This window comes from Chrysemys picta, chromosome 3 (genome assembly GCF_011386835.1).
Source record: "Chrysemys picta bellii isolate R12L10 chromosome 3, ASM1138683v2, whole genome shotgun sequence".
NCBI classification, from domain to species: Eukaryota; Metazoa; Chordata; order Testudines; family Emydidae; genus Chrysemys; species Chrysemys picta.
The window spans coordinates 75,126,805-75,154,079 of NC_088793.1; the positions used below are offsets into that span (position 1 = coordinate 75,126,805).

The window sequence follows — 27,275 nt, forward strand, 5'->3', positions numbered from 1 at the left end:
GATAATCTTTCACAAAAAAAGAGTTAAAGGATTGTATGCCAGTAAAAACAGAAACAAATATAGAAAGAACAATATGTGACATTTTTGGGATCTCCTAGACCAGTAAGGGGTACCATCAGCATCTACCCTATAACTTTGGATGCCTTTATGCTTTGTCTTTGGTTCAGAACCCTGACAACAGTTACCTGCACACAAGCACAAGGTCTCACCCTGGCTTCCACTAGCCTCGTTACTCATTGCAGGGCGACACCAACAGCCCTTTCAGTCCCAAGTCTCCCCAAATCCATTCACCCTGAGTTCTTAACTACCAGACACTCTGACTTCCCTGAACTCCCTCTTGTTCATCATTGCCAAAGGCATGAAACCAGACCCCCAGATACCAGCTTACTTTGATACACAGACTCCACAGAATTTGCACACCGGCTCTGGGTAAAAATAAACAAAAGGTTTACTTAGTAGAAAAACCACAGATTCAAAGATAAAATAGTACAGAAAAGCAGATATTTTCTGTATAACTTGTATATGAACATAAGAATGCAACCTCAGGCTTTACACTTTCAAATTCGATAAACTCTCTTTTCTAATACAAGTTACCTATTGCTTCTGATCAGTTTCCTAGCATAACCCCTGCCACAGAAGGGACCCTGCATTTCATAGACAAAATCAACCAAATGGCTGGCACTCAGTTTCTGGATGAAGATCTGTTTCAAGCCTCATTTTTAAGAGAGCTTTTCTCTCTCTGTGTCTTTGTCTCCTGGTATGGTGACTAATACAGGGTGGGGAAATTCTATCTGGGATGTCACAGGACACAGCTACACTAGAGAGTTTACAGCGGCGCAGCTGTACCAATGTCGGCTTACCTGCTCCTGCGAGTGGCAGTAGCTATGTCAGTGGGAGAAGCTCTCCCGCCGACATAGCGCTGTCCACACTGGTGCTTATGTCTGTGTAACTTTTGTCACTCAGGGGTGATTTACAGCTGGTATACGCTGTAGTGTAGACTTACTACTTGTAAGTTAGGCTATCTAAACTGGTTTAAGTATTTAATCTTTCATCTGTTTTTCTTTAAATTTTGTAAACCATTCTAAGTTTCATCTGTAAACTGAAATGCTATGTAACTAAAAAACTTAGCCTTCCTTTCTGGGATATTTGAGACCTCTAGTGGAAATGTTTGGTATTCTATGAAGTTAGCAGTACAGTTCATTGTTTCCAAGATGTTGTTAAAGGTTATTAAAATTAAGAAACTTAATTTGTCATCTGTCTTTGGAAATAGCATGAGAATGCTACCTGAAAATTAAATTTCTGAAGTTCTTTCATCCTCGGGACTGAAATGGACGGATAAAGAGAGAAATTTAGGCCCCCAATGGTGCAGTCAAATACACATGGGCAGACCATGTTTTATCCTAATTATTGATGGAAGATTTTTGGTTTTAAGGGGAAATTGATTTTTCAATAGAATAAATTATATTAAAACTCAAGTTATAACTATTGAGTCAGTTGTGCGGTTTGTAATATGAAGAAAATACACTTTTTGTATTTTGTTTTTAAAATATATTTATCTCCTTTATGTAACTATTGAGTAAATAATAAAATATTTCTCCCACTTTGGGGCTTTTTTTTTTTTCCCCAAGAGGGCCTGAGCCTTGATCCTGATCTCATGATTCGGTGGTATAGAATGACCCTGATTCTGTTCTCCTACTAGTTTTACCCCGGTGTAGTTTAACTGACTTCAGTGGAGTTTCTCCTGGCTTAGTACCATCAGGATCAGGCCAATTGTGTGCATAATAATTCTTTGTGTGATATAATAATTCTTTGTGCCTAAATTTGCTTTATATAATTATAATTAATGGAGATATCCTATCTCCTAGAACTGGAAGGGACCTTGAAAGGTCATCAAGTCCAGCTCCCTGCCTTCACTAGCAGGACCAAGTACTGATTTTGCCCCAGATCCCCAAGTGGCTCCCTCAAGGATTGAACTCACAACTTTGGGCTTAGCAGGCCAATGCTCAAACCACTGAGCTATCCCTTCCCCCCAAAATATCTTCAAAATGCTTTACAAACATTCAGTAATCAATCTTACTAACCATGCAAAGTTAGTCATTAAAAAACTATATTACAGATAGGAACATTGAGACAGAGAGGTCAAATGATTACTCTGAGGCCACAGTATTGTCAGAACCAGGCTTAGAATTCAGGAATACCTGACTTACAGTCCTGTGTCTAGATCCCTAAACCATGCTCCCCTCCCCCTGGAATGTAATGCTGGAAAATTACTGCAGAATAATTGGCCTTGAAATGTGTGACCGCTCCCATCAAATCAAAACGAACATGAGTCACATTCTTGTTTGTAGATGTATAACTCCATTAATGTTTAGAATGGTTTTATGCATATACCTTAGACCAGAAACTGGCTCATTATATAAACCCATCTGCACTGTTACCACCGTGAAACCTGTCCTATACACAGACTGTTGATGTATATTTTATATACATGTAATATTATATACTTTGCTATGCCCATAAAAGAACTGAAATTGAAACTAAAATGATTATCTCAGAAAATAAAATGCTAGAAAAGTGTATTTTTCTTCATATTACAAACCGCACAACTGACTGAATCCATCCCACAGTCCCTAATCACATCAGAACAACAACAATGAGGCCTCCAGTACATAAAGGAGATAAATATATTTTAAAAACAAAATTTAAGGAATAACAATCCTGTTTATTCCTGTTTGCACCAACTATACTTAGGCTACATCGATTTAAGATACGCAAACTCAGCTACGTGAATAGCGTAGCTGAATTCGACGTATCGCAGCCGACTTACCCCGCTGTGAGGACGGCGGCAAAATCGACCTCTGCGGCTTCCCGTCGACGGCGCTTACTCCCACCTCCGCTGGTGGAGTAAGAGCGTTGATTCGGGGATCGAGTCGGGACGCGATAAATCGATCCCCGAGAGGTCGATTTCTACCCGCTGATTCAGGAGGGTAGTGTAGACCCAGCCATATATGTACCAAGTCTGTTTATCAAGCAACAAATTTTCTCAGCCAATACATAGTCAATTTTAGTAATATGGTCTATGAAGTAGATTCTCAGTAAGCCCCTGGTAATGAACTTTTTGGCAAAAATGCCTTAATTTTCTACTTTTGAATTTATTAAATAGCCTATTAAAACAGAATACAGTCATCATCTTTACAGAGTTTGTCAGTTTGACAGACTCTTCCAATACATGCATAGTGCTATAAACACAGTGCAACATAGACATTGTTATAAAAGATCGACTGGCTACACCCTTCCCATGGATTCTTTCTACATTCAATCTGACTATATGAAATCTCCCTTTGAAAATCATCAGAGGGGAATCAAGGGATCTTGTCAATAAAGAAGAGTATGTAGACTGAAAGAAACGCAGCGTTCCTGTAAATAATTTTGGCTCTGATGCAGCGAAGCCCACAACCATCAAGGGCTTGAGTCCCACTGATTCAAACAAAAGCTAAAGTGCTTTGCTGAATTGGGGTTTTTATCCCCATAGAATACATTATCTCACACATTTTTAATATATGATAATCAATAATAATACTTTGCACTGAAATAGCTCCTTACAGCTGAGGAATTTAAGCATCTTATAATTGGTTAACCATTATTCTTATTTTACTGCAGTAACAGTGCAGAAACCGAAACACAGGTCACACAACAAGTCAGTGGCATAGTAAAGATTAGTACCAAGCTCTCCCAACTAAGTTCTGTGTTCTAATGCTTAGGCTACATCTAAGGGATGTGGTTCTTAGCTCTTGTAGACATACTCATGCTAGCTCTCATCTGAGCTGGCATGCTTAGTAGTGCAGCATGGGCAGTGGCAGCATGGGCTAGTCACCCTGAATACAAACCCACCTGAATCTCGTGGGTACTGTACTCACAGTGGCTAGCTTGTGCTGCCTCTGCTGCTGCTAGTGCTACACTACTATTTTTAGCATGCTAGCTCAGATGAGAACTAGCCCGAGTATGTTTACGCAAGCTGGGAATCCCTAGGTCAGAGTGTCGATATAGCCGTTAGGTAACGCTTAACAGATTGTTCTGGACTTTTACAACCAGTGTGGGGGTTTTCTCTTTCCCGATGTTGTAAAGATGCTGCTACATTACCAAAAAATTCAGCAGTCTCCTTGGATTTTAAAATTCTTGTAAACCAACAAAGCATTTGACATTGAGAAGAATGAGTTAGACCGTGCTAAACACAGGGATCTCCTATATCATTTTGTATCTGTGTCTTTTTCCCAATTGTTGAGAGTTTGATTAATGGGTCAAGACAGTCTTTTGGCTTGACTCTAGCTGGGACTTGCTTTCCAGCCTGCCTGGGATTAGAACAGCCTTACAATATGTGTGTATAAAGGATGTTTTAGACATCAATGGGCTGGACTTTTCAGAAGTTCTGGATATCTGAAGTCCCTATTACCTTCAACTGGAGTTGTGAGTGTTCAGAACTTCTGAAATTCAGGCTCAATATGTACATTGTTTTTAAATCCACATTTATATTAGAACTCTTTTCCATTTCTGAAAGCCAAATGGGAAACTGTATCTACTCTGTAAATAAAGGAAAAAATCATTTAAAAACTATTTTTGGCTAGTGCGTTTTTTGTGGCAAAAAACTATTTGTCTTTGAAACACTCACCTACCTACATGAATATATTACGTTAGCTGTCTCTGTTTATCTTATTCAATCAATATTGCAATAAGAGAAATTCAAAGTTCTTTTTAGCCATTAAGTAGGAAAACAGAAGGAATCCTACCATTTGAAAATTAAGATTAAAATCAGTCTCTCTTATTAGGTGTGTTGTTTACAGCTTTATTGTACTTCCTGACATATGCTATTTCTGAAATGAGCTCTTGTAAAATGAGTTCACATGTTTGGGTTGCAGTCAACGTTCTCTTAAAACTCTCCGAAAAGTAAGGACATTCACCCATGATGTGGCTTTAAGCTTTTTCGGTTACACAAATGGTGTATGTGGCTCTGTGACCAGTCTCTGACAGCACTTCAGCAAACCAGGAAAACAGATTTAATATTTCAGTGGGAGTGCCATCTTGTGGTTGGAAAATCCTTTCATTACTGAAATCACACACACAAAACAACTGTTTGATACATATTGAAAGGTGAACTGTCAGGTTGGAGGGAGGTCACCAGTGGAGTTCCTCAAGGTTCGGTTTTGGGTCCAATTTTATTTAATCTATTATTATTACTGACCTCGGAACCAAATGTAGGAGTGGGCTGATAAAGTTTGTGGATGACACAAAGTTGGGAGGTATTGCCAATTCGGAGAAGGATCGGGATATTCTGCAGGGAGACTTGGATGACCTTGTAAATTGGAATAATAGAAATAGGATGAAATTGAATAGTGAAAAGTGTAAGGTGATGCATTTAGGGATGACTAACAAGAATTTTAGTTATAAGCTGGGGACGCATCGGTTGGAAGTAACGGAGGAGGAAAAGGACCTCGGAGTCCTGGTTGACCACAGGATGACTATGAGTCGGCAATGTGATGTGGCCGTGAAAAAAGCTAATGCGGTCTTGGGATGCATTAGGCGAGGTATATCTAGTAGGGATAAGGAGGTGCTGCTTCCGTTATACAAGGCACTGGTGAGACCTCATTTGGAGTACTGTGTGCAGTTCTGGTGTCCCATGTTTAAAAAGGATGAACTCAAACTGGAATGGGTACAGAGAAGGGCCACTAGGATGATCAGAGGAATGGAAAACCTGTCGTATGAAAGGAGACTTGAGGAGGTGGGTTTGTTTACCCTAACCAAAAGAAGGCTGAGGGGGGATATGATTGCTCTCTTTAAATATATCAGAGGGATAAATACCAGGGAGGGAGAGGAATTATTTCAGCTCAGTACTAATGTGGACACGAGAACGAATGGATATAAACTGGCCGTGGGGAAGTTTAGGCTTGAAATTAGACGAAGGTTTCGAACCATCAGAGGGGTGAAATTTTGGAACAGCCTTCCGAGGGAAACAGTGGGGGCGAAAGACCTCTCTGGCTTTAAAATTAAGCTAGATAAGTTTATGGAGGGAATGGTTTGATGGGATAACGTGATTTTAGTCAATTAATCAACAACGTGCCATCACTGGTAAACAGTATCAATGGTCAATGAGGGTCTGGCTGGAGAATCTTGCCTGCATGCTCGGGGTTCTACTGATCGCCATATTTGGGGTCGGGAAGTAATTTTCCTCCAGGGTAGATTGGCAGAGGCCATGGAGGTTTTTCACCTTCCTCCGCAGCATGGGGCGGGGGTCGCTAGCTGGAGGATTCTCTGCGACTTGAAGTCTTTAAATCACAGGATTTGGGGACTTCAACAGCAGAGTCAAGGGAAAGGGGGTGGGTCAGCTTTTGTTGCCTGCATCATGCGGGAGGTCAGACTAGATGATCATAATGGTCCCTTCAGACTCATAGATTTTAAGGTCAATGAGTTATCCTGAAGCTCAGTTTTCAACTTGCTCCCTTGAAGTTAGGTGCTCCAGCTTAATTTATTCTAGCAGAGTCCGCAGAGTAGAGGGAATCCTACCAAATAACAAACAAGTGGTACTCAGTGCAACTAGTACAGCTCTACCCCAATATAACACTGTCCTCGGGAGCCAAAAAATCTTACCACATTATAGGTGAAATCGCGTTATATCGAACTTGCTTTGATCCACCGGAGTGCGCAGCCTCACCCCCCCAGTGCTGCTTTACTGCGTTATATCCGAATTCATATTATGTCAGGTCATGTTATATCGGGGTAGAGGTGTACTGTTAATGATTGCAATTACAGCAGCATGTGTTTGACCTCTGCCCAAAAAGCCACCCCTTGATGTTGACAATCTATCCAGCTATCAACCAGTATTTAATCATCGATTTCAGTTAAAATTATTCAAAATGTCATGGAGGTGACAACTCTGAGCGTATCTTGATACCTCTGACTTTCCTGATCTTTTTCAGTTTGGGTCTTGGGCACATCGCTGAGAAAACTAGTTGATGATCTTTCCTTGGCAAGATCCATGTAGCTATTAACTAGTTCTATCAGCTGCCTTTGATACTGGGGATCATGAGGTGTTTATTAAATTGCTTTTGGTCCCTGGTAGGAGTAGATGGAACTGTCCTCAAATGTCTTTGTTCCTTTTTTTCAGGGAGATCCCAGAGAGTAACTCCTGCAGAGTTCTGTGCTATCACCCCTCTTACTCATTGCATATGACAGGCCATTGGGAGAGTTAGTAAGGAGACAGGGCTGAAGTGCTTTCAATATTGTAGTTTCACTCAGCTTTGTATCTCATTCTTGCACTTCCCAGGCTGGACAATCTATATTTTAGTGTTTCCATGGTCTTGGAACATGGATGGGAGTGTATTGGTTGACACTCAATCCAGAGAAGACTGAGGTGACTATAATGGGTAGAGGAAAAAGCCACTAAAATATTTGGCTGAGGTTATATCAGACTCCCTTTCCCACCCCCTTCCCAAAGTTGAGGATCTGTGTCTACCACTTGTTACCAAAGCTTGTAAATTGGGAGTCTGGTTAGAGTCCTCACTTCTTTTTGACTATCAGTGGTGAGTGGCATGGCTTTTTTTCCACCTGTGTCTGGTCAGGAGATTGCATCCTCTTCTCTCATTATTATTTTATTATTTGTATTGCAGTAGCACCAAAGAGCCCCAGTCATGGATCAGGGCCCCGTTGTGGTAGGTGCTGTACAAACACAGAACAAAAAGATGATTCCTGCTCCAAAGAACTTTCACTCTACATAAACATTCTCTGATGTGGACTTGGTACCATGATTCATGTCTATCAGCTCTATATTAGACACGTGCAAGACATAACAGCCTGGGTAGTGTTCCATGGCCAGGGAATGTATAAAGCTTGGGGTAAACCAGGCCAGTCCAAGTCTGTTGGCTTGGTTTGCTTTTTCTGTCCTTTGCTGTTCTTTATTTCTAATCAAATCTGAGACTGGGTGTTTTGGGGGGTTTAAAAAAGTATCACAGATGGTCCTGACTTTGGACGTCTATCTCTGTTAGCTTATGACAAAAGGAGAGAAGATGAAGTTGGAACTAACCTTTACCTCACCAGCCCTCTAACCTGACAAATGAACTGTGGATTCTGCCTGCCTAAGGCAGGAGCCATCACTTTAGCTTGAGGTTAACAGTCATCGCCTGCCTAGCACCTCCTTGCGAAAGAAGCACCTGTTTTTCTTCTCTTGTCTCCTCTCTTATCTGTTTGATTGTGTTCAGCTGGGGATATGAAGAACTGTGTAAGCAAACTTAAACTACCTTAACTGAACCCCAGATATTATTTCCACCACTTACTAAAGGAAAACTAGGTGTTCAAGCTTGTTGGGACAGGGGCTATCTTTTAATTTGTTTGCATAGTGCCCAGCGCTGTGGAGCTCTGATTCTTCATGGTACCTCTGGGTACTACTTTAATACAAACAATGATTATCAGAGTCCCATGTATCCGTGGTTATGGAATTTGTCATAGAATTCAGCCCCTTGTGGCAGAACTGTGCTCCAGAAACTCAGCTTTCATTTAAAATATAGTTGCAGAGTAAACGAAGAACTGACTGTAAACCAATGCAGTGTCATCTGCCCGCATCTACTGACAGCCCAAAACAATAGCTCTCAGAGGTGTGACCTGCCCTGCTCACTTTAACCAGAATTGAACTCCCCAATTCTGTGACTGTGTAATTTGGAATTTTCCCAAGATGCTACAGGATTCAGCATTCTGCTGCTGACAAGTGCCCAACATTTTGTTTTCTGTCTCCCTGCTATGCCTGGGCCACCCCATTGCTGTTCCTTACTCTACAGATTTCCCCACAAAGCAAAGTTAATTGGATTACACCACATGCTCCTTGCTGTGCCCCAGGGAGCTAGGCAATGGTGGAGGATGTTGGGGAGTTAGGGATGGAGGCCAGCTTGTAACTGAGGAGCGAGGGGATCTGGAGACATAACATAGCAAATTAAGCTGTCTGGAGAACAGTGAAGCACTTGAGGCCTGGGAGCTGGGAAGCTACTGAAACTGGCTACAAGCTCTCCCCTTCCATAAGACGTAAGGGAGAAAGAGGTTGAGATTGGTCGCTTGGACCGCATCCTAGGAGATGAAGCCTGGAGAGCATAATGACAAAATCCATTCTCAAAAATAATCATGGTAAAAAATAATCAACAAATATTCTGTCAATGAGTATTTTCAACTATGAGACATAGCTGTGTGTGTTTGTGGGTGGAGGGATGGGGGGAAAAAGGTGTTGCTTGCTGATAGAATAAAATGTCTCAGAATTTGGTCCCAATGTACTACTGAGTGGCAGAATTCCCAATTTAACTGCACCTCTGACCTCCAGGGTCCCCTGGTGGCCTCCACAAGGGCACCCTGCTTGATCTCAGACCTTTACCCTTGATCTCTTTGGGGTTAGGATCCACGGATCCTCTCCATCCAGAGCAGGGACTAGGTTTCAGATTCCTGCAATTCACTGTGATCACCTCAGCAGATACGACTTTAGTCAACACCCACAGTTCTGTTCTCTTAGGGACAATGACAAGGTAAATCAGCAACCAGCAAGCACTCATAAAGCAGAGTACTATTTATTCAGAACACAAGCATTTCAAAGAAACCATATCTTAAAAACAATAAACAGCTTACATTCATGCTAGTTTACTAATGGTCACCCATCTTCCATATGTAGACTCTGGTTTAAAGGTATTTTTTGTTCCTTTTCTGTCTCTGGTCAGACTCCTGAGAGTTCTTGGATCAAGTGCAAGTGACCATCTCCCAAGTCTGGGCTGTCACTTTATACAGTTTCAAGTCCTTTATTCTTTATTTGAACCAGGTCAAACCAGTTTGGATGCTGTTTCCACAGGGGAATGAAGCTTCAAAACATTTGTTACCTGCATTGTTTCAGTAATGCATTAATTTGCATTAATTACCCCCACTGACTTTAATTCCTGTAGGAAACATTCTGTCTCCGACCCATTTAGCCAGGAATAGCTGGCCAGCCCTTAAAGATGCATGTAACCTATATAAAATCAACACAAAAGTCTTTGACTATTCCAGGATTCCATAGTATTGGACCTGTCAAAGTACCTGGGTCTCTGATAATAATTTGTAACTCACCATTTTTCCTACATGCTTAAGTTAATAAGATAATATCACAAGTGTGATGATTGAGTTAAGTCTTACTTAGACCTTAAAAAAGAACCCTGAGTTTAGGGCTAGCTGTAGAAGTGACACCTAAGTAACAGAAGGTGAGCAAGGTAATTCGTTTATTGGCCCACTTCTGTTAGTAAAAGAGACAAGCTTTCGAGTTCTGGGCCTGAAGAAGGGCTCTGTGTAGCTCAAAAGTTTGTCCTTTTTACCAACAGAAGTTGGTCCAATAAAAAGATATTATGTCACCCACCTTATCTCTCTACTATCCTGTGATCAATACGGCTACAATAACACTGCAAACCAAGGTACACAAATACCTTCTTCTGGTGATGCACATAGGGCCAGATCCTCAACTGGTGTACATTAGTCAATGGAAATTCTGCCAATTTACATCAGCTGAGGTTCTGCCCTGCTACGTTTAATTATGCCTCATAATTCTGGATTTTATTTAATAGTTCACTTTTTAGTTTTCAGCCTAATATTTTAATTAGTTTTGTGGGTGTGAATTCAATCAAAGATTACTGGTTTTGCACTAGTGTAACTCCATTGACTTCAGTAGAGCTATTTGTGGCTTACAGCAATGTGAGAGGAGAATTAGACCCAGTGCACACACGGGTATGTGTAGTGTGGTAGGTGTACTATAAACATTTACTGCCAAAGAGTCAGCTGGACATAAACTGCTCATGTTATTTCAGGTTTAATAGCACCTCAGGGAGCCAGGAAAACAGTCTCCAGAAGACCTTTAAAAGTGATCTATTAACTTTTTTTAATAGGTCTGAAACTTTGGCATGAGGTGCTGACTGACTCAAGTGAAAAGGGTAAGGAGGGCTTTCCAGCACACTCTTAAATTTATCTTAAGACATTTTTCCTCTTCTTTGTAGAATTGTCTTCCTTTCTGTTGTGAGACACCCCAGCATCCAGTCTGCTGGTGATGTCACATCCAGCATAGGTTATTTAATATTTTATCATATATCTAAATGAGTATAAAATAAGAATCCAGAATAATTTGTTTAGGGTGCAGTATTGGAATAAACCAGACTTCTCTTAGCTCTGTTGGCAGCCTCTGGTCTTCAATAGTGGATCTGTTATCTTAGCATAGTGCACGTTGAATTATTACATGGTGTGGAACGCTTGTAAGCACTGAGAAATTTGTCTGCTAAAACCTGGCAAAAATAGTTATGCTAACCAGGATATTTTAAAAACCTTTATGCTGTTTTGGAGAGTATCAGTTACCTAATTATAAAATTATGTCACTGGCTTTTTGCAGATCATCTTTAAATTTTAATTCATTTAACACTGTCTTACCACATCTACAAAGGCTACCTACATGATGCTATAAAATGGATTGATACAGTTTTACAATATATTCATGCATCAGAGGAACCACAAATACAAATGTATCTTTGTCCACAAGATTGTAATCTATTTGCGTCCCTGGTTCTCTTTATTTTGACCCTTTTACAGCATCAAGCACATGGCTGGCATGTAATAAATAATGTGACATCAGCACAGATGACAGGACTCGTTCAGTTTAAACCAGGGTTGAATAATAAACATTGCAAGGTCTACATCCCTTAGAGTCTAAAGAATGGGAATGATTTGTATGGCAGTCTGACCCTGAGTTCTCATTTGAACAAATTTGACAAGTGCTATAGAACATATATTTTTAATATATCTAGAACTGACAGATTCTTATAACTAAAGCCCTCTCCAACTTTTCCTTGTGCCACATACCATCATGAGTAGAAACCGAATTAGCATCAACTAAAAGCCTGGAACAGATTGGGCCGTAGTCTTCTTTATACTAAGACCACTTTTCACTAAGTCCCCATTCTGATAGGGTAAAGGCTCCTTAAAGTGAGAATATATGTAATTTACACCCACTTGAAGGATCAGTTACTCTGCCAGAGTGGTGTAAAAGGACCTTGATGTAAACAAGAATCAAGCCCCTTACCTCCAGTTTTTACAGCATACTTTCAGCATATGGCTGAAAGAAAGTGCAATTAATGTTAGTGCTGAGGACTTGTACTTTCTTTTGGTGACTGCCTCCAGTGTCTCCCTTCCTGCTTTTTTGCTTCTCGCTGCATTTCAGTGGGAGGCCCAAAGACAGAACTACAGGGAAAGCTAACAGGGTGGATTGAAGAAAAAAATAGCTGAAGTCTTTAGTTTCCTGCACAGAAGTAAGAGAGTGGCCCCTTGTGGTGCAAAGCCAAAACTGCAAAGGGAACAATCTCTCAATTCTAGGTCCCAGGTTACAAGGAAGAATGCCAAATGAAATACAGGTTTCAGAGTGGTAGCCATGTTAATCTATATCAGCAAAAGAATGAGGAGTACTTGGTACTCCTAATTTTTTTAAAATGAAATACAAACATTCAAGGAATGTGGTATCTATTATCTACTGTTGATTATATGATTCTATGATTTTGAGGGCCTGTGCACCGTTCTTCTTGGATTAATATTAGTTTTGGTAATTTGTAATGTGATTCCTGAAAAAATGAGATTCCCCAATAACTCTTATGTACAAATACTAAGAATTTCTGGTCTCCTGAGAGAGGCGTGGTCTAATGATTTGACCACAAGAGTGGGAACTCTCAATTGAGGCCATATGATTCTGTCAGTTGCTTCCAGCCAACTTCTCAATGAAATCAGCGGGAGTTTCATGTGAACAATGGACAGGATAATCAGGTCCTTGGTTTCTCATCCCTTTTCTGACACTCCCTCAGTGGCACTTTGACTCTGTGCTTCCATTTCCCTATTCATAAAATGGAGACAATACTAAGAATTTGATAATGTGTTTAAAGTGCTTTGAAAATTAATGCTATATGAGTTCTAGGTATGCTGGATTTGTAATATTCTGCTTACCTTGCAAAGTGTTCCTGTTTTTTATTTTATTTTGTCAGTTATCTGAGGAGGGGATGGAATGGGGGTGGATTTGTTTATTATGGTAATGTGTTGGGGTTGAATTATAATTGTATGGAGGTGGGTAATGGTTTGTAATAGTTCATTGTGTACTTATTGATTATTATGTTTTAAATATTGGAAGGGATATACAGAGAAGGGAATGGGTCTCCATGTGTAGGTATAAAAAACTCTAAATAAATAATATTGATTGCTATGTTTAATTATGGAATATAACCTGTTCATTCTATTGGCTTTAGTCATCCATAGCTATGATTAAACTAAGTTTATGTGAAATTCTGTAATTTAGAAAAATAACATATTGTAACCACAGTTAGCTTTCTTTAGATCCAAATTAACCACTGTTTTTCTTAGCCATGTTAATAAGAAATGTCAGAAGTAAAACTTACAATGAACAGTCTTATGCAAGGAGACACAAAGTATATTGCATATACCGATTGGGTATATTGCAATCCGTAGCACATAGTTTATTATAGCACTTGATAGTGGAGTCTTCTGTAGTACTTCTGTAAGGACAAGGTTTTGCAAAAATAAATTGTATTATATGTAGTTTTCTGCATCTGAATTCAATAAAGCTGAGAACAGTTATATTTTAGCTGGGTGTGATTTTTCCTGTAATTTTTCAATTACAAACAAACAAAAATGAAATATGCTGCCTAAAATTTCCCTGAATACACTAGGAAGGCACAAATTCTCATCAATACACTGCCAAAATTTTAATAAAGGGCTCCCTCAAAAGATTTCCAGAGCAGCTGGTGATTACACATGATATTCCCTAAGTAAAGTACTCACCAACTCCCATCCACTAATTCCATGCTCTTCTCCCCACGTCCACCCCCAAGAGCCCTGCCAATCATGCCAGTACACATCCATTAATCCTTTTATCTCCACTCCTCTCTTTCCACCATATTTCCCCTTCACTAGCACCACATGAAGAATCCTCTAGATGGCTAGTCTATCTGGAAGTTGTTCTGCATTGCAGCAGCAGCAGGGCTGTCAGGTGGGTTTCCTGAAACCTCTGACTAGTTGGTTGGGTGAATCCCTCTAATGCTGGGCTAGTTTGTGGTTGGGGAATGGGTCCCCTTTGATTCTTGAGGTGGGTGTGTATGCCCTGGCTGCTGGCAGCCTTTCCTATCTGATGTAAAGGGTCTGGGTAGAAGAGTGGGGAGGTGATGGCGATGGTGGATGGGGGAGCAACATCTCCAGGTTCTCTCCTACTGGCTGTTCATACTCTACAGGCAGTCAGTGATGAGGAGAGTGGCTGGAGGACTTTCACCGAGTGCAGCAGCAGCACCTTGGCCCTGTCCCTTCTTCTTCATGCACTGCTGGAATGATCAATATCAGGGAGAGGTGCAGCGATGATGCTTCCACCAGACACTCCTAATAAGCCTGGTGGAAGACACAAGATGGAATTCCCTCTTGAAACCACTGTTGCACATGTGGCAATGGCAGTCGCATCTGCAAAGCAGCACCTGACTGAGCAACCAGCTTAGTCCTAGGTTCAGGAAAGGCCAAGAATTCTAACTGGCAGAGCCGCCTTAGCATTTTTGTGTGCGGTTGGCAAACCGCTTTCTGCTCCCTTAATGTAACTGACTTCTGTTCACAATGATCACACCGCTCTGAGAAAGGCTGGCCTGAGGATTTTGATGGGTGTTCGTTTTAAGGTGTTTGTGTGGCTTTGCCTTCAGAGTTTAAAGTTAGAAAGTCCTAAAATGTTGGCTTCCTTTCTTTCCATATTTTCCTCATTCTTAGGATAGTTCTTTACAACAGAGATTCATTTTTTTTCTTTTTACATATAGATTCTGTTGGAGCCAGGAGTAATCCAGGATGTGCTAGCAGCTGGTAGTCACCTGCAGCTGTTGGAGCTCCTCAGTTTATGTTCTCACTATCTCATCCAGGTAAGGCTCCTATACCTAATTAACTGACCATTTCCCTTTGACTGCAGACCTTATTTCCAAGGTTAAATCCCATAATTTTGAGTTACATATAGGAAATGTTACGGAACTAGGATAATACTAGTTCAGTTTGTGGTCAGCGTGGTCTAGTAAGGTTCTGGACTGGAAGTAAAGAGACCTGAATCCTGGCTGTACCACAGATCTTCTGTGAGTTTGGGCTAGACGTTGAACCTCTTTCTCCGCATCCACCCTTTGTCTGTCTTGTCTATTTAACTTTAGAGAGAGAGGATGGTCCGGTGGTTAGGGTGCTAGCCTAGGTCTTGGAAGACTTGGGTTCAAGTCCATGTTCTGCCACAGACTTCCTATGTGACCTAGTGCAAGTCATTTACTCTCTCTGTGTCTCAGTTCTTCCTCTGTAAAATGGGGATAATAGCACTTTCTTACTTCATATAAGTACCATAGATATCTAGATATAGATTGTAAGCTCTTTGGGGTAGGGACTATCACTGTTTGTACAATGCCTAGCACAATGCGGCCCCATTACTGACTAGCCCCATGCACTCTTCTAGTATTAATAATGGTACCAATATTGTGAGGCAACAAAATAAATGTTTGTTTATTTGGATTGGCTAAATGAAACAGATTTTGATGGTAGCAAGAGCAGCAGCTTTAAATCACCAATGTCGCAATGGCATACACTGTTAAAAGCAGCAATTTCACTTGATTTCCCCCCCCCTTTCTTTATAGTGTTTTTATATTTTATCCACAATCAGACACTTTGAGACTGGGTCAATGGCTTATAATATATGGTGGTGTTAATTTGTCTATGAAGTGTAAGTCAATCAGAAAACCAAAGTAAATGGTAAAATAGTGAAATTTTCAACAGTCTGGCATTCGGTGAGTGTACAGAATGACTGTACATTATTCTTAGAGAATGAAAGGGGTGTGTAACAGGAAAGGCAGTTAATCAGACAGTGTAAAGAAAGGGGCTGGGGTGGTTCAGCATGGGGCCCACACTCTACTTTACCTTAGTCCCTCACTTAGTTGCTTTTCCTGCTGCACCATCTTAATATTTCTCTCATACAACCAATTCATTGTCCATTGCAGTCAATGGAAAGACTCCCATTGGTTTCAATGGGCTTTGGGTTAGGTCCTTGATGTGTAACACAAAGGGTTCAGTGCTATATTGCTGTGCTCACCCAAAAAACAATCTGAAGACGTCCATTCAAGTAGCCTGTCAAATGAATAATAATGATGAACCCGATATTGCAAAAATCCCACTGAGCAAGGACTGCCAGACTGGAACCAACAGGCAAATTATTCTCTCCAGATCCCACTGAAGTCAAAGGGAGTCTTTCCTCTGACTAGAGTGGTAGTAGGATCAAGCAGTTAGTTTCACTTATATTAATCAAGAGTAGTTGGAGTTACCCTCACTTACACCTCTTTTACAAACAGTGTAAAATCATGATTTTCATGAATCAGGCTCAAAGTTTGTAAAGGCTTAGGAAAAAATTCTTTGCTCTGACAGCGCTGATATATTTCTATTCAGTAATTTTGGTCAGGCTCAGCTGGTGTAAATCAGCACAGCTGCATGGAAATCAATGTAGCTACACCAGTTCATACTTACTCAGTATTTGGCCCTTGGTTTATTATGTTTATTTACTAAATTTAGGTTCTGCCAAGGGATCTGTACAGGAAGATTTATACCACTAAATCCGCGTCAGAATTCACCTGCATTAATTCCTTTGCAGGGTAGGGTCCATTCATATAAAGCTATCTGCAAGTGTCACGTCTAATATTAAAACCTCTTTCTAGACATTGACAAAATACATTTTATAACAGTGTAGAGAGAATTCCCACTGTCCAAATCAAAGCTATCAGATGCCTATTTAAAGTCCACATGACACTGATTAATTAAAAAAATAAATAATTTTTTTGGTGGTAGTATAAAGGACTAAGGGCAGGTCTTCACTACAGGGGGTTGTTCGATTTAAGATACGCAAATTCAGCTACGCGAATAGCGTAGCTGAATTCGACGTATCGCAGCCGACTTACCCTGCTGTAGGGACAGCGGCAAAATCGACCTCTGCGGCTTCCCGTCGACGGCGCTTACTCCCACCTCCGCTGGTGGAGTAAGAGCGTCGATTCGGGGATCGATTGTCGCGTCCCGACGGGACGCAATAAATCGATCCCCAAGAGGTCGATTTCTACCCGCCGATTCAGGCGGGTAGTGTAGACCTAGCCTAAGGAAAAGGCCCAGATTTTTAGGAGTTGCTACAATCAGCATTGCAATCCCTAACTGATTTAGGAGCCTACGTCTGATTTTCAAAGGTGATTTAGGCATTTAGGAACCAAAAGCTCATTGATAGTCAATGGGATTCAGGCTCCTACATGCCTAAATCTCTTTTGAAAATGAGGTTTAGGCTCCTGAATCAGTTAGGCTTTGCAATGCATAGCAGCACGTAAATATCTTTAAAAATGTGAGCCTTAGTTAACCAGGCCACCTTAAAAACTGCTGCCGGTGGGACCCAGGAAGTATCTCCAGGTGTGACTCCACTCAGTATGATGCAAATGGTAAGGTATGGGGAGTGGAATAATCCCTTCCCACACTTGTCTTTTTCTAATGTTGCTGTCGGATCCCTGGGTGCTGCATAATTCTCGGTTTACCATGGCATTGGATTTCTTTCTTTTTTTCTTTTTTTTTTTTCTTTTTGTTTTGAATTGTTGAGATATTGAGCTTTAGCTCAGCATAGCCTAAGGAAATACATTATATTGAACGTATCTAGTTTATTATTGTTGTGTGATGCTGATGCAGAGTTTTTGGTTATTAGGATTTTCTGTAATTTTTGGGTTGGGTGTAGCACAACCTTCTTGAGGGTGTTTTTAATAATAGCTTTCCTTGTTTCTCCCTGGATATTCTTAAATTTTTGCCAACACGGGCATTCAAGATTAACTGTCTGACTCCATTCCTTCCACCTGAATATAAGCCCAATTGAACTCCCATAGACGTCAATGGGAGTCTTTCTGTTGATTTCAGTGGGAATTAGACTGGGCCATTGTTTTCTCCAAATAGAAGCAAATTTTCTTTGGAGATACAAAGAAAAATGTTATTCTGATTCTCTTTTCACTTACTCTAATACAAATCAGCAGAAATTCCATAACGCTCAGTGGAAATAAACCAGTGTAAGACCAATGTGAGTGAGAGGAGAATTTGGCCCCAAGTTCACTGTAATTAGTTTTCTGCAAGATATATTCAATTCATTTGACTCCAGTGTAGATGCCAGTTCTCTTAGAATGACTAACTTAGAACAAGTTATTGAATCTGTTGATAAATCTCACAAAGATTTCTATAACAAATTGCTTGAATCACAAACACAAGTCAAGAGTATGAAATCACTAATATGAATTTCTGATTAAAGATAATGTTATATGAAACAGAATAAACTTAAGACCCTGGGACAGTTCTTCAAAATTATGTAATGGACATATCTTAGAAATTTCTGGTAACACTGTGGAATCAAGCTATATGATATTTCTGGTTCACTGAATGAACTTTTCTATTTCTATGTTTCACATATTACCACCAAATTCTTTTACTCCTACCGTGGATTCCATGTTTTTATCTGGAAAAATCTTTGTTAATTTAAGATCAACAACTGATTGTGAAAGAAGTATGAATTAAGTTTAGAAGTCTAAATGGAACATAGTTTTAAATTATAAAGTTTATATTTTTGCCTAACATGGGAACAAAAGTATTCAGTCAAAAATGAAGGAAGTTCCTTGTTTTAAGGCCAGATTTCCATGTTCTCTTGACTTTTGCATAGATAAGATAAGAACGTAAGAATGGCCATACTGGGTCTGACCAATGGTCCATCTAGCCCAGTATCCTATCTTCTGGCTGTGGCCAGTGCCAGATGTTTCAGAGGGAATGAACAGAACAGAGCAGCTAATCTAGTGATCCATCCTCTGTCATAGCAGTCAGAGGTTTAGGGACACCCAGCGCATGGGGTTGTGTCCCCGACCATATTGGCTAATAGCCAGTGATGGACCTGTCTTCCATGAACTTATCTAATTCTTTTTGACCCCAGTTATACTTTTGGCTTTCATAACATCTCCTGACAGTGAGTTCCACAGGTTGACTATGTGTGGTGTGAAGAAGTACTTCCTTATGTTAGTCTTAAACCTGCTGCCTATTAATTTCATTGGGTGACCCCTGGTTCTTGTGTTTGTTAAGGGGTAAATAACACTTCCCTAGTCACTTTCTCGACACCATTCATGATTTTGTAGACCTCTATCATTTCACCCCTTAGTTATCTCTTTCTAAACTGAACAGTCCCAGTCTTTTGAATCTCTCCTCATATGGAAGCTGTCATAACTATAAAGGGAAGGGTAATAGCTGTCCTGTGTACAGTACTATAAAACCCCTCCTGGCCAGAGACTCCAAAATCCTTTTCCCTGTAAAGGGTTAAGAAGCTCAGGTAACCTGGCTGGCATCTGACCTAAAGGACCAATAAGGGGACAAGATACTTTCAAATCTTGGGGGAGGGGGGGAAGGCTGTTGTTTGTGTTCTTTGTTTGGGAGTGTGTTCGCTCTCGGGACTGAGAGGGACCAGACATCAATCCAGGTTCTCCACATCTTTCTAAACAAGTCTCTCCTATTTCAAACTTGTAAGTAAATAGCCAGGCAAGGCGTGTTAGTTTTCCTTTGTTTTTCTCAACTTGTAAATGTACCTTTTACTAGAGTGTTTATCTTTGTTTGCTGTACTTTGAACCTGAGACTAGAGGGGAGTCCTCTGAGCTCTTTAAGTTTGATTACCCTGTAAGGTTAATTTCCATACTGATTTTACAGAGATGATTTTTACCTTTTTCTTTAATTAAAAACCTTCTTTTTAAGAACCTGATTGATTTTTCCTTGTTTTAAGATCCAAGGGTTTTGGATCTTGATTTACCAGGAGTTGGTGGGAGGAAGGAGGGGGGATGGTTAATTTCTCCCTGTTGTAGATCCCAGGGGGGTTGGAACTGATTCACCAGGAGTTGGTGGGAGGAAGGAGGGGAATGGTTAATTTCCCCTTGTTTTAAGATCCAAGGGGTTTGGATTTGTTTTCACCAGGGATTTGGTGAAGGTTTTTCAAGGCTTCCCAGGGAGGGAATCTATTGAAATGGTGGCAGCCGAACCAGAGCTAAGCTGGTAGTTAAGCTTAGAAGTTTTTCATGCAGGCCCCTACATTTGTACCCTAAAGTTCAAAGTGGGGATCCAGCCTTGACAGAAGCTGTTCCATACCTCTGATCATTTTTGTTGCCCTGATCTGTACCTTTTAGAATTCTAAATATATTTTTTGAGATGGGGCAACAAGAACTGCATGCAGTATTCAAGGGGTGGGAGTGGCATTATGATTTATATAGTGGCATTATGCATTTATGTCAGGGCATTTTCTATCCTAATACTCTGTTAGCTATTTTGACTGCCACTGCACACTGAGCAGATGTTTTCGGAGCCCTATCCATGATGACTCCAAGATCTCTTTCTTGAGAGCTAACAGCTAATTTAGACCCCCATCATTTTGTATATGTATTTGGAATTATGTTTTCCAACGTGCATTACTTTGCATTTCACTCTATGCTTTCTTTCACAGATAGTCCCACTCCCCCACCAGCACGACCTACTCTCTCATTCCTATATATTTTGTACCCTGGTATTATTGTGTCCCATTGATTATCATAATTCCACCAAGTTTCTGTGATGCCTCTTATATCAATATCTTCATTTAATATCAGACACTCAAATTCACCAATCTTAGTATTTAGACTTCTAGCATTTGTATATAAGCACTTATAAAATTTGTCAATATTTAATTGCCTGCCTTCATGTGATGTAACTGAATGGGACTCTTTTTTTTTGTTTGACTGTTTCTCTTCAGTTTCTACCTGAACTTTATCAACTTCTGTCCTCTCCTCTTTGCTGGGATATAGAATAAGGGATGTGTCTGTCTGAATAATGTGCTCCTCCACACCTGTAGGCTTTCACCCAGCTCTTAGTTTAAAAATTCCTCTACTCATCAGTGTTTGTATATTGCACTGCCTCAGCTTCCCCTTCAACAGACCTTTTTCTGCCAGTGCCCTACACCTTTTTCTTTTCTTTCCAGAACACAGTTCTATTTGTCTAATCTATCTAGGTGCTTGCGATCCCCATCATTGTAATATCTGATTGCTTACTAAGTATGGAGGGGAGGGATAGCTCAGTGGTTTGAGCATTGGCCTGCTAAACCCAGGGTTGTGAATTCAATCCTTGAGGGGGCCATTTAGGGAACTGGGGTAAAAATCTGTCTGGGGATTGGTCCTGCTTTGAGCAGGGGATTGGAGTAGATGACCTCCTGAGGTCCCTTTCAACCCTGATATTCTATGATTCTATTTAAAAATTGAAATAACAATAGAAATCTCTCTCAGCCCTCCCAGCCTTCAGAAGAAATAGTCTGATTAGTTTATAGTTTTTATTGTTGCTTCTGTGTGTGAGAAATCGCAAATTACTGAGGGAAAGTTAAGTTGAAGAGATGATTTTTGTATTTAGACCTGAAGGTGGTGAAGTCCATGCTCACTTTTATCTCTTGTGGGAATGCTCTCCATAATCTAGATCCCAATCCTGTGAGATTTCTGTCTCTTGGACTCACAAATCTTTGTGTCTTACCCAACCCAAACTGGTTGACAGTTTTGGCTGGGATTTCCCAAGGAAATTCAATGGCACTTGGTGTGCTAAATCTTGAAGGTTTCTTTAAAAATCCCAGCCTTCATGGTCCCAGTGGAAAATAGCTGAAATAGGAGGCCATAGCTTTGGAGTAGCTAAGGGAAATATCACAAAGGGCTTTGAATATCTGGACACAGACCTTAAACTGGACTCTGTATTCAATGGGAATTCACTGCAGAGAATAGAGTATTGGGTGATGTGCTCAGTTTGTTGCTAAGTTGACGGGTCACTGCGTTTTGCATCTGTTTATTAGCCCATCAGGTGTGTGGCTTCATTCTTAGATATAAACTGCAATAATAAAGTCTGGAGGCCACAAATGCTCACTGTGGCTAGGCCTATGTCTGAGAAGATGGGGTTCAGTCTTGTGGCCAGTTGTAGATGGAAGTTGGTGTTTTTTTTCTGCCATGACTATTTAGGCCTCTAATAGGAGTGAGGAGCTCAAGAGAACTTCCAAGCTGCGAACTGTTTGAACAATGTGAGGGCATATGTCCTTAATGATGGGGAATGCTTATTGAGAAGACAAGTTCTTCAGCTCTTCTTATCAGTATCAGCCCACTCTGCCTCGGTTCAGCTTTAGCCAACTGCTCATCAGCCAGGTGCTGATTTCAGCCAGGCATTGATAAAGCTGAGAAAGGACACATTGGGGATGTAGAGCTAGGTGACTTCTCCATACTGTGGACCTTGAGCCTATGCTGTCTCACTAGTCTCCCAGTGGCTTCATATAGATGCTGAATAATATGGGGAAGGGGAGAGAGCCTTGTGGAACTCTGTAGATCTGGGCTTTGTTTCAGTCTCAGAGGAAGCACATGATAGAAATCATTTCACAGTATTACCATTCGCCTAGGAGTCAGGTCAGGAATATTTGGTAATCACCAAAATCAACTGCTGCAGAAATATTCAGCAGGATGAGTATGGATATATTTATCTTGCCTATGTACTGGGAGAGAAATGCTGTCTCTGTACCATACCCAAGCTAAAGCCTGACTGATGGCAATCAAAGTATTGGCAAATAAAAGGTGGCATTGGAACCTTTTTTTTTTTTTTTTTTTTTTGCTAGGTTTTGATTACCTTGGTAGAGAAGGGAAGTGAGACATTGGACAGTAATTTGGACTGTTGCATGTTTTAGCACATGTGGTTCATTCTCCTCATCTGAGGAAGTATTGACAGTCCTTATATGTAGGGATCCCAAGATGGGAAAGCACTCTCCCATTGATTTTTGTACTTCACCTCTCTGAGAAGTGTAAGGGAAGTTGATGGGAGACGCTCTCCCGTCAACACAGCACAGTGTAGCCACCACAGTAGGTGGATCTAACTACGTCAACTTCAGTTACGTTATTCATGTAACTGAATTTGCGTAAGTTAGATTGATTTACCACGGCAGTTTAGACCAGCCCCAGGAAAGAGCATGTAATGTTTATCTCTCTCGTTGGTCTCTCTAGGTGTTTATACCAAATTTGTCATCATGGAATATGAGCATCTTACAAGTGACCTGTCCATTTCCTTCCACTGACTCTCAACTATTTACATTTATTTATATATTTTTAAATTATATATTTTCTAATTTTTTTTCAAATGGAAAGGGCTACAATGAAATCTGCTGGTGTATGAAAAAAGAGGGTTTTTTTGTTCATCTTGTGATTCAGGGCCAGAGTTTGATAAGGTATTAAATCTTTCTTATCCCACCCCCTCCAGCTGGAGTTGTGCCCATAGCACACTCCCAACCTACACTAAGATACACTCCTAAAAAGAGACATTAATTCTTACACCAGAGATTGAGAGCATCACCTCTGTATTGCTAGCAGCCCAAACTCGTGTGGGAATTTAGCTTCTGGGTTTTTCATATAGAGCAAATTAAACTCCTGGAAAAAAATCTGAAGGTCACCAAGCAACCAAGACCTACTTAGTATGACTGAGTTTTTAAAAAATACATGTATATTACAAAGTGATGCTGTATAAAAGAGCCATCACCATAAAGGCTAAGCTCACCAGCTTTCTCCAGTGGAGGAAATGGGTGACCCTTTTCAATGTCAAGAATACATCAAATGTATGCAGGAAAAAATAACAACCCAGTTTACAGTTCCCTTGTTTTCACCATTATGCAGCCAGTGGCTGCTGTGCTGAACCAGCAATTCTAGAAAGAGTATCATGTTCTGTCAGTTATGGAGTGGAAGAGCTACCAACAGAACCAGGGCAGGAACAAGCAGCCCAAAGACAGCATTAGGAAGTAAGATCTGCTGTGTCTCTTTCTATGCAGCTAAGTACTTAAACTGGGAGACTAAGGGAGGACTGATGATATTGTGCCCCCCCTTCCACTCATCTCACTTCCTCTTCCCTTTTTCAACTGCTAGCAGTGAGAAAAAGGACTCTGACATATCCATATGATCAGAGTCCTGTTCTTATTGTGATGTGTTACTGCACTGCCAGTTACCTACGTGAGGTGCTCATGGTGGTAGACAAACTACCCCAAGAGCATTAACCCCCATCCACCAGGATGTAACTCAGGTTCATCTGAGAGGTGCAGGGACATTCAATTTATTCTTCGTTGCATTGTCAAGCCTCCTGTGTCCCAAATGGGAGGGCTGGCAATGTTACCCTCAGAGGTTTCCATCAGAAAGAAGGAACAATTTTGGTTTGTGCCTTTGACTTGATAGGAGGAAATGCACTGAATTAATGCAGTCCTGACTGCCCTTGCCACATCCTCTTTCTAACCACAGCCACCCCTTGGAGGATTTCTGCCTTTGGGACCCTTCATGGGCCTTTATGTGGTGTAAACCTGGACTGAATTGACCCCCTGAATGTTTAGAGTCATCACATACAATTCTTTTTTGCTTTTATCACCGTCTGACCAACTCCAAGGTTTCACAGTACATATTTTCTCCATGTCTTTAGCTGTTACATTCTCCTTACCAAAAGGGGCAATTACACATACACATGCAAATCATGTTACTTATAATTACATAATATCTCTACATTTACCAGTCAATCTCACAATGTACATCCGGAAAAAATCACTTGGCTGTATGACTGAAAAAAAAAACCCCCGAGATGGTAAATGACTGAATTTATTTTAAAATATCCAAGTGGATGCTGTCAGTACCCACGTCTCGGCAGCAGGTGGCAGTGTAAGTCCATCACTGTCGAGTGGATGAATTAAAGCAAAAATCAGAAAAAATGAAAAGAAAAATTATTTATTTTGTTCCATATTAGTCTTCTGACCTAATCAGTAAAAAAGTCATTATTCACACAACGCTGGGCAATATGCATTGTAATTTTTAACAAATAATAGGAAACTGTTAATGTTTTCACAGGAAATACAGTTCTGTCTTGTGCAGTAATGGTCATTTATCACTGCACTTTGTGAAATCACTCATTTGTTCTAATTTGAATGTAAATGACTCTAAGGTTTTACAAATAAGGTGACAGACTCACATAAATGTAATTGCAGGGTTCATCTCTCTCTTTTTATATATCACTCATTAAGTTATGAATTAAATACATCGTATTAAACCAGGGGCATGTCCAATGATGATATTGTAATGGCAAATTACTCTATGCTATTAGAGGTGTATTTTTTTATTCATGGACATTAATTTGTCATTAAGCGGCATTAGTTTAGCACTTTTATGTGGAAGACGTGACCTGAAAGAGGAGACTTACTGCTGTAATATGAGAGAACAGGAATACAAGTACTAGATCTATGGAGCTTTTTACCTCCTGTAAAGAAACAGAGGGACATTTTATTTAAGTTTCTTTTGATATAAATATTTTTTCCAGTTGTTATTGGACATTGTAGCAAAGATATTTCTGAAAAATGGAAGGACTTTGGTTTTACAGTCTTTACTAGTATGGAAAAGCTACAAAGCTACGAAAATAGTTACTATAAATCATTTGTAAACCTAGGAACTTGAAGGGAATGTGGGCCTGATGAAGTTAATGAATGAGTTGGAGTCAAATTTCATCTCTGAAGTATCAGATGTTTGTTTGTTGTCCCCTGTTTCATTTATTTACACTAAACTGGTTACAACAGAAAGATACATTCTTATTTTTTCCATTATGAAATAGATGACTAAGCTTTGCATCCTATATTCTTTTGTATTTTTGAAGCAAAATTATTATTACATTCAATTAGGAGATTTCAAAGGTTGAGCAGGAACGGAATCTTTGTCAAGAATATTTACTGAAAAATAAGTGGCAACTGCATCCTTGAAACAGTTGCACAAATGCAGGACAGTACAGAATGTTTGGCCCAGTATAAGACAGACATTAAAAACAGCCTTCTACATCTTATGCTGCTTTCACAATCTAATTAATAGAGAAGACCATGGGAAAATGGTGGTCTGTTTATTGAGTTGCAGAAATGAACCCAAACCACACAAAACTCGATCAGGATTTAAATACTTAACATCTGGGGATATTTGGATTTAGGGATTTTGATTGGAACCAAAATGGTCTGGAATCTGAACTTGAAACCCTTGTGTATTTGGCGCCTTTGCATTATATAATGTATTTTGTGATGCTTTAATTGTTGCTGTTTGTTATTTTTTAACTGTGCAACGCCGTAAATGGTTAAAGGAAAGGGAGTGCTTTATAAATAAAAATGACAAGATACTAAGGCCAAAATGTTGAAAAGTAAGTGCAAAAATAGAGACCCCAAAAATAAATGTCCAGTTTTGAAGTTTCTTTGTGAATATATATTAAACAATGTGTGGTCTACATTTAAACATTTAATTTCATGGGAGAGAAGAAGAGGAGAAAACTCTTAACTAGAAAGGCCAATACTGACCGTTTTCCATGGCTCTGCATTAGTAAAGGTAAATGTCAGTGACTTATCACAATCCATCATCTGTAGTATGTATAGACCTAGACAGTGCCACGTACTGTCCACAATTCCATAGCAATAGAATTTGCCTTGGGACGCTATTTCTTGCATCAGATCTGTGTTCCAGAATGTAAACTTCTACTTAAAAAAGAAACATTTCTATCCAGCCTAGTAGTGAAGAAAACTTGAAAACCAGAACAAAATGTAAATCTATGCAGTCTGCAGTCTTCAACCAATGTGGAACAATAGCTCTGTGATGTGTAAACTGTCCCCATTCATCTCAATGGGTTTCTAATGGTCAGATTTAAAGATGACAATTTAAATATCAATATTCACTATTTCATTACAGATTATTTTAGCAGAAACAGACAGCTAATATGTTTATCCCACAATCCAAAACTGTCTCCTGTGCCACCCAGATGCCCAAAGCTCTGGCTGTCCCCCGTTTTCAATCTAATTATTTCAAAACCTTGCTTATTAATTTGAATGAAGCGTAGAGCTGCTGCAGAATTTCCCATCTGCTGCAGCAGAGTGTTGCAGAACCTATGGACCTTGTCACAGAATTTAGGTCTAGCTTGCTGTGGAGTACATGTGGCCTTGGATGTGGAAAGATGTGCACCTCTGCTCTGTTTTGTAGAACTAAGTCTGCTCTGAACCTAAGTATTTCTAAATTGGCACATTTTGCATTTGGTTACAATACATACAACAGTTATGACATTCAAACTGTTGACGTCAAAGAACAGGGAGGTAG

At 40.1% G+C, this 27,275-nt stretch overlaps 1 protein-coding gene across 17 annotated transcripts in view; it reads left to right on the plus strand.

Moving 5' to 3' along the window:
• The window catches only part of KLHL32 (kelch like family member 32), a 194,421-nt gene that overhangs the window by 92,764 nt on the left and 74,382 nt on the right, over positions 1 to 27,275 (plus strand). For all 17 annotated transcript variants that reach the window (XR_010599548.1, XR_010599547.1, XR_010599545.1 and 14 more), the window contains one exon: positions 14,871 to 14,969. Coding sequence is in view for 10 of the 17 variants with exons in the window: in XM_008164869.4 (XP_008163091.2) it covers positions 14,871 to 14,969 (99 nt within the window). In the remaining 7 variants the exon portion in view is untranslated. The remainder of the gene's footprint in view (positions 1 to 14,870; positions 14,970 to 27,275) is intronic.